Source organism: Colias eurytheme, chromosome 3 (genome assembly GCF_061535395.1).
Source record: "Colias eurytheme isolate Ceu_HAF_F1 chromosome 3, ilColEury1 Martin Lab GWU primary, whole genome shotgun sequence".
In the NCBI taxonomy this organism is placed as follows: domain Eukaryota; kingdom Metazoa; phylum Arthropoda; class Insecta; order Lepidoptera; family Pieridae; genus Colias; species Colias eurytheme.
The window spans coordinates 3,514,602-3,525,358 of NC_142982.1; the positions used below are offsets into that span (position 1 = coordinate 3,514,602).

The following is a 10,757-nucleotide window of genomic DNA, read 5'->3' on the forward strand; positions in this document are numbered from 1 at the left end:
TCATAATTTGAGGACAAATGGATAACACTTGGATTTAACGCCATAGAAGGGTAACTTTAGTGAAGGGAGAAGAATTTGATTTATTTCCAGTTAATAATTATTTTTGTATTGTTCTAGTTTATCTAGAAATAAGAGTTACAGAAACGTTCGCATGAAATTGGATAATTTTCCTCAACATGAAATTTACGGATTATTTGTGTTTTAGGAACATACAACATTACACAACTTTATGAGTTTCTTGTTAAAATGAAGACATCACTGGGGAAATGGTATTAATGTCTTAAATGTAAACGGCATTTAAAATAGTATTTGTACCAGCTTGTTAAACGCGATTAAAGCTTTCGAGTGAGCATAAGCTAGCAAGCAAATATGTTTCGATCTTTCAGTTTATTGTCTTAACATCGTGCGTGAGAATTAAAGCGTAAGAGCACCTACATAATATGTACATCGATATAAATCTTTGGAAAATCTTCTTTACAGCGAAGGCATATTGTTTTTCTTGGTCCAATTATTTATTCAATTTTAATAATTTTGCTTTATTACATATAACATTTCTAAACATCACAAAACGGTAAATTCTTAATAGGCATGCGGCACTTTCTGTATGCAGGTCGGACTTATACGCTACTATGAAACAATGATAATAATTGAACTTAAAACTTAAACTACATACACATATAAGTATTTAACTGTACATTCCATAGAACTCAGACGGTCAACGATATGATGTGCATATTAAATAGTCACCTGTTTTTGTTTAAGACCTTTTTTTGTGATAAATGTAACATGAACAAACCACAATTCACTTTAGCAAGTTTCGATTATTAATTGCATGATATTCAATATTCGATTGGCCATACATTTTTGTCTTGCTACGAATAATAGAGTAGGTATATTTATTTTGTCACCTTAATATTAGGCAGTTATAGGTATGTTATTTTTAAATGATCATAATATGAAATCATACGGGATAGTGATATAATACAGTGCCGGTGTAAGGGCCATTGACACCCCGGGCGAAAATATTGTGGCGCCCACTTGAGGTGTTCTGAAGGTTTGCACCAGGAGAGGCTCCAACTTCAGACTTTGGCGCCCCCCAGAATTTGTCGCCCTGGGCCATCGCCCCCTCTCGCCCCCCCCCCCCCCCCCCCCAACGCCGGCACTGCGTGTGATTATAATATTTGCATACATTATTGTACATAATATTATTTCTACAGTACATGACCTTTATAATATGATCGCTACAATTTACAAATATTATCTATTGATTTATACCCCAAACTATCATTCATACGCCTTAAAATTCTGGGCCAGGGCCATGCTTAAAAGATGTTTATTTATATAGAAACACATTAAAAACTATGAATATTAACACAGAATCTTTTATTCGTAGCTTTCAAGTGATAATATGAAGAATAATTTACATAATAATATTAGTTATGTGCATCTGGCAAAAACATCAATTTTTATTTTTTACTTAAGTATGTGTTATGTTGAATGTTTCATAATATGTATATTGTGTCTGTCACTTCCCATGAATTCAAGATGACCCACTTTTCCTACCGTTATCTAAAGTTTAGGTTCCACATTATATCACGGCATTACATATGATATATTATTGTTATCTATAGAAGTTCAAAAGAACATAATTATTACAAAATTGACCTTTGCACAACATTTGCAACCGGAACCTAAAAATAAAAAATCGCATAACATTATCACTCTTGATTATATTATAACTTTCATATTGTATAATTCTATAGCCGCTTAAATGTACAATGTACATTGCTCTTGCTATTGTCCCGTTTAAAAGATAAAAAAATGAATCAAAAACTATGATGCCTTTTGTATATACCTATCCCTACCGTGAATAAAATAATAGTACCCTTATAGTCCCCATTTAGTTTGTTAGCCACTCTCTCACCCTTACAATAGTAGCGATACATAGAGCTATAGTAGCGATATCCAGACAGAGTATAGAGACATACCATATCTCATAGTAGCGATACCCAGTCAGAGTATAGAGACATACCATATCTCATAGTAGCGATACCCAGTCAGAGTATAGAGACATACCATATCTCATAGTAGCGATACCCAGTCAGAGTATAGAGACATACCATATCTCATAGTAGCGATACCTAGTCAGAGTATTGAGCCATGACGTCGTTGATAGAGACTTTAGCGTGCTTTAGCATTGTCATACTCGTACATGTAGTTAGGGCTATTTCTTATCACGAGATGTTTTAGTTTAAATGTGTGCAAATATAAAAAAAAAATAATGTAAAGAAAAGCATTTGTTGCGTTAAATTTGTGAGATTATTAAATTTAACACTTTTACCATTAAAAGTTATATTATATAGGTTTTTATTTGTATCTAGTATAAGGTACTTACTTGCGTAAACTTATTAATTAGAATCCCAAATATTAATTTCGTAACTGCTAAATGTATTAAATAATTAGCAGTTAAGTACTTAACGCTTATAACATTAACTTATTGCTCTAAGCCTTAACGTCATCGTTAGCTAAACTCTATAATAGAGCCACCGCAAATTAGGACTAATCAGGGTGCTGTATGCCGCAATGCAAAAATTTGCAATTCCCGCAATAATATTATACCTAATAATTAACTGCAGTTACAAGTGCGACGTCATATTAATATCAATTTGTCTTCAAAATATATTTTTTACTATAAAAAATATCACCAATGTTCCTGAACCTATAAGTTAAAACAACTCACACAATTTTGCAGAATAAATCGGCTTTATAGAGTTCTTTTATCACATTAACAGAAGAAGTAAGCGCGTAGAGAAAAATGCGATATGATTTAGAAACATATAGGTCATTTAAAATGACTCATTTTCTTTATTTTGCTTACCAAATTAATAGATATACCCATGGACCTTCCATGGACGTATAAAAAAAGACGGACGGTATATCGCCTAAACCTTAGCCTAAACATTGAGTGAAGCATAGTAATGGCGGCGACACATCTATGTGTGTGTGACATGTTGCCATGGCAACACTATGGCAACAGCTGTCCATGACAATGGCGGCTGTATTTTTTTTCTATAAATTTTGCCATTAATGAAATAACTTGCTTCCCTGTGGAATGTGATCCATTGTGTTTTGTTATTTAAAATTGTACCTTTGCGACACCATTTAACTACGCAAGACGGCATTTTAAATATTTTTTGTGAAACAGTGACGCAGTTAATCGGTCGGTAGTTCACGACGTAATGGCGGCCGACTAGCTTACTATGGTGAGAGTGTGTGCGTGTTCATTGTCTTTACACGATCGCTAGCTTACTATGGTGGCTTCACGTTGTTTGTTCATAATACGACGTCCGTCTTTTTTTATACGTCCATGGATATACCTAATATCTAACGACTAGGTACCCTGTAACCAACTTTTGTTTAGTATTCAACATAATCGAACCCGTTAGATGACCATGATCCAGATTACATTGAGATACATCACAGATAATAATGCTGCCATAATGGCTTCTATTTATATTTGGCAATATTAAACTTTCGCTAGTTACTTTGTCAAAGGAAGCATAATGTTAATTATTATCGTTCCGCGTACCGACACTATCGTTGTCGCATTAATTTATTTCCGTAGAGCAAGTCTGGTACAGCTGCAATGTTGAGTCAGCTTAGGAATATAATTTATAGTTGTCTGCATGAATAATAAAGATGATTAGGTATAATATCAATTTATTTTAAGTATCTTGACTTATCCAAGCCTTCAAGTATTTTTTTTTTTCACCCCACACAGTTCAATTTACAATACTATGATAGCTAGGACATAATATAATAAGATACGTCTCTCGCACATTATAATATTATCTCTCGCATGTTTTGTATGCGCAAAAACCTAGATCTGCGGAGCCATTTCCACCAGAGCTGTGCTGAGCGAGGCGAGGTAAATGAAGCGATACTATTGGTTCTTTAAAAAACATTCCTCGCCTCGTTACACAATATTATCTTCGCACATTATTGGTGGATTGATGTGTGATTCTAACATTGATGTACGTAAAAGAGCCATCTGGTTGATTTTTGAACTAAGTAATCTATCTATTTACAGCACTTACTAATGCTGGTTAATTTAATATCGAAATATTGGCGACATTCACACAATATACTTAGATCAACGACTTAGATCGGTACCTGACATAAAATGGATCAGACAAAATATAATAATTATTATATCTATAACATGATTTTTTATATTTTTTTTTTCCATTTACATAATACATGATGGTTTATATTTTATAAAATCTATTATCTCTTAGTAAACCTACGATAGGAATTATTGATTACAATTTTGGTTTATCTTATTATAGTATTATATAAATCTCGTGTCACAATGTTTATCCTCAATGGACTCCTAGTTCTAAACCACTTAACCACTCAAGTGCTGAACGACCGGGAGCCGGTCGATCCACATTCAGGGGCTTGTGCGTTGCGACCGGCTCCCGGTCGATCAACAGTCGTGGGTTTTGCGTTCGCTTTATAAAACGGTCTAATAACCTTCCTCTTTCTAACTTATATGACATGTTAAGGAAAGAACAGGCTAGCTATAAATCAAGATAACAACATAACCACATGATTTAAGTGGCCCACTTTTCATGACACATTGAGTAGGTAGTTTTTTGTACAAAAAAATAAACAAGGAATGTGTAAAAAAAATGTATGGGAGGGTATGATGTTTTTATTTTCTCGTAAGAAGAGTGTAACAAAGGATCAATAAATATTAAAATCTCACTGAACAGCTGTTTTAATTTTTTATTAGCAGACAAAATGTAACAAAAATTACAAGGGTACATTTGCTTTGACTTACAAGTTGTTTTTATTTATTTAAATGTTACCATGTTTTGACAAGGCATAGACTATTTTATTATCTATGAATATACATATATACTTGCAAATGTGCTAGATAAAGGAATCTGAGATAATCGACTTTAAAAAAATATTGGACCGCCAAAAACCCCAACTGCGGCGGCACCGGGAACCGGTTCCGCACAAGACCCGATTTTTGCAAAATGGCTCCCGCACTTGAGTGGTTAACCGATTATAATAAAATTCGCACACCATGTGCAGTTCGACCCAACTTGAGAGATAGGATAGTTTATACATGTAGGTACCACGGGCGAAGCCGGGGCGGACCACTAGTATTGATATAAGGTACTTTTTAGATCATAGGTAAATTCATTTCTGTGCAGTAAATAATAAAATTAATTTACATATGTTTTAATAGTACTGAGTTACGAAGAAAGGAGAATTATCTCGTATTTCTATTAGGGGGCAACTTGAACAAGTTCCAAGTTTCATCTGGTGGTTATTCCTGTTATAAATTGATCCATGAGTGGAGATATAGGTCTACCAGAATCTGATGGCATATTTATATTTAAAAAATAAAAGATTTTCATGTGGCAACTTTATTTGACAATTCTATCAAATTGGTTTTCAAATTATTTGTGTTGATGATTAATTTTTAGGATTTTGTCTTCAAAATCTTCAAAATGTCGATAAAACCGCTGCGATCACAAGCAGCAAGCAAGAGGTGTTGTTTACAATGTGTATAGAAAAATATTCGATGAAGAAGGGTCAAACACATCACAATTTTCAATTTTTATGCGCGTGAAAGATTTTATTGCTAAGTTGGACTTACCCGTTTTGAGACTTTAAATTAAAATTGTTATAAATAGGTATATAATATTGTTTGTTGATTAAAATATAATTTTATGAAAACTTATAACAGGAGTTTCCAATTTGGCTATTTGTCAAATCCCAGGTGTACATTTCAATTTTATAATGTGTTAATACTAACGAAAATAAACATGATTCTATTTTATTATTGTTTTATTTTATAAAAAAATATAAACAATCATTAAATAAAGTAACTAAGTTTTGATCTGCATTATCATTACATCCATATTTTCACATGCCATAATGATATTATATATTCAAATATAGGTATGTGTAAATACATAATATTATGTATTCAAAATACCTTTAGAAAAGTAATATACGTATATTAAACATGTAATAAGTACCTACATAATATTACGTGGATATCTCATTATTAAATACAGTATTATCCACTTGTGTAATATAACTAATGATATTGAGGACAAAATAAAAAATACGCAGTATCAAGATCGTTCAGTCCATTTTCCCTAGGGTTGCACACTCAAAATTTTGATTTCCCTAATTGCCATCAGATTCTGGTTTACCTATAACAGATAACTGCAACAAAAGATATACATTTATCTGTAAGTGAAAATTAAAAAATAACAATAAAATCAAAGAATAGACTATAAGTTTTCTTGTTTACGGCCACAACGGCATTTCTCGCGGTATTTACTGAATGTGACGATTCTGGCGGGAATTTGAAAAAGCGCGGTTCATAGTTTTGAAATTTAAATTAAATTAAATACAATTTCTTCATAAATAAGTGTAAATAAGTTAAAAATTAGAACATTAATATAGCGTATTCATAAAAAATGGATGGAAATGAGGGGGGCGGCGATAACCCGCCCAAATCAAAGAAGAGGCCACGACATCCAGAAGATCGAGATGTTTCGGGTACTGGCGGCGGTGGTGAGAGTGACTCCTCTTTTCTACCTTTCCGTAAACCAAATTATAAAAGACTCTATCCGGACAGTAACATAAACATGCAATACAAAGTATTTGTGGAAAGTAAAAACAAAGAAGAAAGAATAGGAAATAAAAGTCCAGTCTATTTAAATCATATATTTAGTAATATTAAAGGTGTGACGGCACTGAGGCGTATTAGCGCGAATAAAATAGTTGTGATCTTCAACCAGCACAATACAGCTAATAATTTTCTCAACCACGGCAACTTCCTGGAAAAATACAATATAAAAGCATACATTCCAGCAGCACAAATAGAAAAGACTGGTATAATCAGATTTGTACCAACTAATCTATCAAATAAAGAATTGTTTACAAAGTTAACCTCAGTATATGAAATAATTGCAGTTAGGCGATTTATGAAAAAAGTAGGACATGAGTTAGTAGGAACACAAACTGTCAGTATCACATTTCTGACAAATTCCTTACCGGAGAACGTACAATATGATTTATTCTCATATAGAGTTTTTGATTATATTCCTCCTCTTCAACAATGTTACAAATGTTTTAAATTTAATCATTCTGCTAATATATGTAATGGCAAACAGCGGTGTTCAATCTGTTCAGGTGATCACTCATATAAAGAATGCAATAGACCAGATGAGATTTGCTGTGTGAATTGCAGTGGACCTCATTTAGCTATTTCTAAAGTATGTCCCATTAAAATGAATAAAATATTAGAGAAGAAAAATAAAATTACCTATGCTAGTGTTGCTAAGACAAAAGAAAGTACTGACTTCCCTTCTCTGCCATCACGTGGCATCCCTGTAAATAAAAATGTAAATATTGTACAAAAACCTGTAAATAAGTCTGTAAATATTAAACCTGTATTAAAGAATGTAAATATTCACGATATAAAATCACAAATCATTGGAAACAGTGATGTACTTATGGCCCTGGTACACACACTGGTCCAAATAGGCAATAAAAGTGATAACGAACCAATTACTTCTTCATTAATTAAAGATGTCCTCATCAAAAATTTGTCAACATAATGGATACACAAACTCATAGAACTCCCTCTTTACGTATTGCGCAATTCAATGTCCAAGGTGCAAATCACAAAAAACCTCTTCTTACAAAATTTTTAAATGAAAAAGATATTGATATATGTTTATTAAATGAGACATGGTTGAAAGATCATCAATCATTTCATATTCCTAATTACAATTTTTACAACAGAAATTCTAAAAATGCTCGTAATGGTGTGGGAATATTAGTTAAGGAACATTTGAAATACAACGTTTTAAATACCTCTTTTTATGAAGATATACAAAATATAGCAATAAGTTTATATACAGAAAATACTACACTATCTATTCTTTGTGTGTATTGCCCTCCCTCAAGCGGACATATAAGAATGAATAGATTGCGCAATATTATAAGAGATTTACCAAAACCTCTTTTTGTGAGTGGTGATTTCAATGCACATCATATTGCTTTTGGATGTCTATCTACTAAAGCTCGTGGTCAAAACTTGTATGATATAATTGATGAATATGATTTATGTATTTTGAATAATGGTAGCTTCACTACTGTAAATTATCCTACACGCAATCCTTCAGCAATAGATGTCAGTTTTATTAGCCCCGAATTGACCCCACTTTGTGAGTGGTCTGTGTATGATGATCCTATGGGTAGTTATCATTACCCAACCATCACAGACATTACTATGTGCATTGAAAGATACACAATCAATAAACATGTTGACAAATTTTTATATAACAAAACTGATTGGACTCATTATGCAGAAACCTCATATTCAGTCTTCCAAGACATGAGAGTCAGTGCAGAGAACCCGATGAAATCTTATGAGGAGTTCTGTAATCGGCTTGATAAACTCAAAGAAATTGTGATTCCTAGATTCACCAGGACCAACTTCAGGAGTAGACCACCAGCTCCCTGGTGGAACAGCATCTGTGAACAATCTGTTATTAAATCTTATGAAGCATTGAAATTGTACAGAAATGATCCAACCATTAATAATTACATTAACTATAAAAAATTAGATGCTTTAAAAAAAAGGACTATCAAGGAGCAAAAAAGAATTAGCTGGAATAGTTTCTGTAACAGTTTCAATAGAACTACTCCCATCAGTCAAATCTGGAATCTGATTAAAAGATTTAAGAATATCAGAATTAGTAATAAGTCATATAAAGATGAATTTGTGCAACCACTACTGGATAGACTATCAGATAGCACCAATTTGACTGACCGGGTTCAATTAGACGATTATTTTAATATTAATAATGAAAATCCGCAATCACGGTTTTTATTGGATCCTTTTTCATGGTCTGAATTCCTAATGAGTTTACAATCTAGGAGAAATACTAGTCCTGGTTTAGATGGTTTTCCATATTTATTGATTAAACATCTACCTGAATCAATACAAAATTTATTTTTGAATATTCTTAATAATCTTTGGCATAAAAAGTTAATACCAAGTTCATGGAAAACTCAATGTGTTCTACCTATACTTAAAAAAGATAAACCACCTGAACAGGCTAGTTCCTATCGTCCAATTTCACTGTCGTCATGTCTTGGAAAGATATTTGAAAACATGGTGAAAACTCGCCTTGATTGGTATGCAGAATCGAACAGTGTTATCCCTTATGTTCAATATGGATTCCGCAGAGGACGAAGTTGTGCTGACAGTTTCGTTTCTCTTATAAGTGATCTGAAAAATGCAAAAGACAAGAGATTACACACAGTTTGTGTATTTCTAGATGTGCAAGGTGCATTTGATAATGTAGATCCTGGCATACTGGTCAAGGTTTTAAGCAATGCAGGTGTACCTGGACAATTGTGTAAATGGATTTATGATTTTCTTAGTAATAGAATATTATATGTTAAGCATAACAATATCTTACATGGACCCAAAACTGTCTCAAAGGGTACTATGCAGGGTGCAACTTTATCACCCTTATTATATAATTTGTATACTTGTGAGATATGTAAATATGTAAATACTAAAAATGTAAATATACTTCAGTTTGCAGATGATTTAGCATTGTACAGTTCAGATGTGAATTTAACCGTAGCCATTAGTAATGTTAACATTGCTCTAAGGCAGTTGAGTAACTACTATCACCACAAATTAAATTTAAAAATAAATGTTGCTAAAAGTAGTGTAATGATATTTGGTAAGGATTCACCACTAATCAATGTTGTTTTTAATGGTGAAATTATTCCAAGAGTAATGTCCCACAAATTCTTAGGTATCGTAATTGATCACAAGCTTTCATTTGAAGAACATATTAAACATATATCTAGAAATGCATTAAATGGTGTTAACATTTTGAGATGTCTAGCAGGTGTAGCATGGGGTGCTGATCCCAAAATACTTTCAATTTTATATAAATCCATAGTCAGAAGTCATTTTGACTATAGTTCCTTGGCATATTTAAATAGCACTCATACTCATAAACTGGATATAATACAGAACAAAGCTTTGAGGATCATATCAGGGGCAATGTGTTCGACTCCCATAAGGGCCATGGAAGTTGAAACAAATATTATGCCTCTGTTATTGAGACGAATCAAACTTGCAAAAAGATATTGTTTAAAACTACTATCATCAAATAATCTCCTTATTATAAATAAAATCACCTCACCTCATTTAATAAGCACAGATGGTCCACTGACTTCACCTAATGATCTGCTAAAAGGTATATGCCCAACTTTGTGCCATATTTTCCTGGAAATAAAATCTCAATGTTCAAATATCAAAAAACAATCTCACTGGTCATGTTACACTCATTCATTCAATAGTATTATACATCCAATGTCAATTTTATCTAGGACAATTGATAACAACTCTGATTTTCTAGCATTCTTAGAAGAGAACCAAAACTATTATACAGTCTACACTGATGGTAGTAAAGGTACAGGTTATGTGAGAAGTGCAGTGTATGATCCCCAAAGGGGTACTGCTCAAAGCTTTGTTCTACATCAACAGTGCTCTATTTATACAGCAGAGGCATATGCAGTTTTTGAAGCTTTAAGATTGATTAGTTGTGTAAATAATTGTAAATATTTTCTAATCTTAACAGATTCTTTAAGTCTTATAAATAGTCTGAAACTTGTAAATCTTA

At 32.6% G+C, this 10,757-nt stretch overlaps 1 protein-coding gene across 1 annotated transcript; it reads left to right on the top strand.

The window, feature by feature from the left end:
* The first annotated feature begins 6,398 nt into the window (after window positions 1-6,398).
* On the top strand, window positions 6,399-7,658 carry LOC149909453 (uncharacterized). The gene has a single exon (XM_090119426.1). The coding sequence runs from the start codon at window positions 6,513-6,515 to the stop codon at window positions 7,656-7,658; it is 1,146 nt and encodes a 381-aa protein (XP_089975552.1). The 5' UTR covers window positions 6,399-6,512.
* Window positions 7,659-10,757: the final 3,099 nt, after the last annotated feature.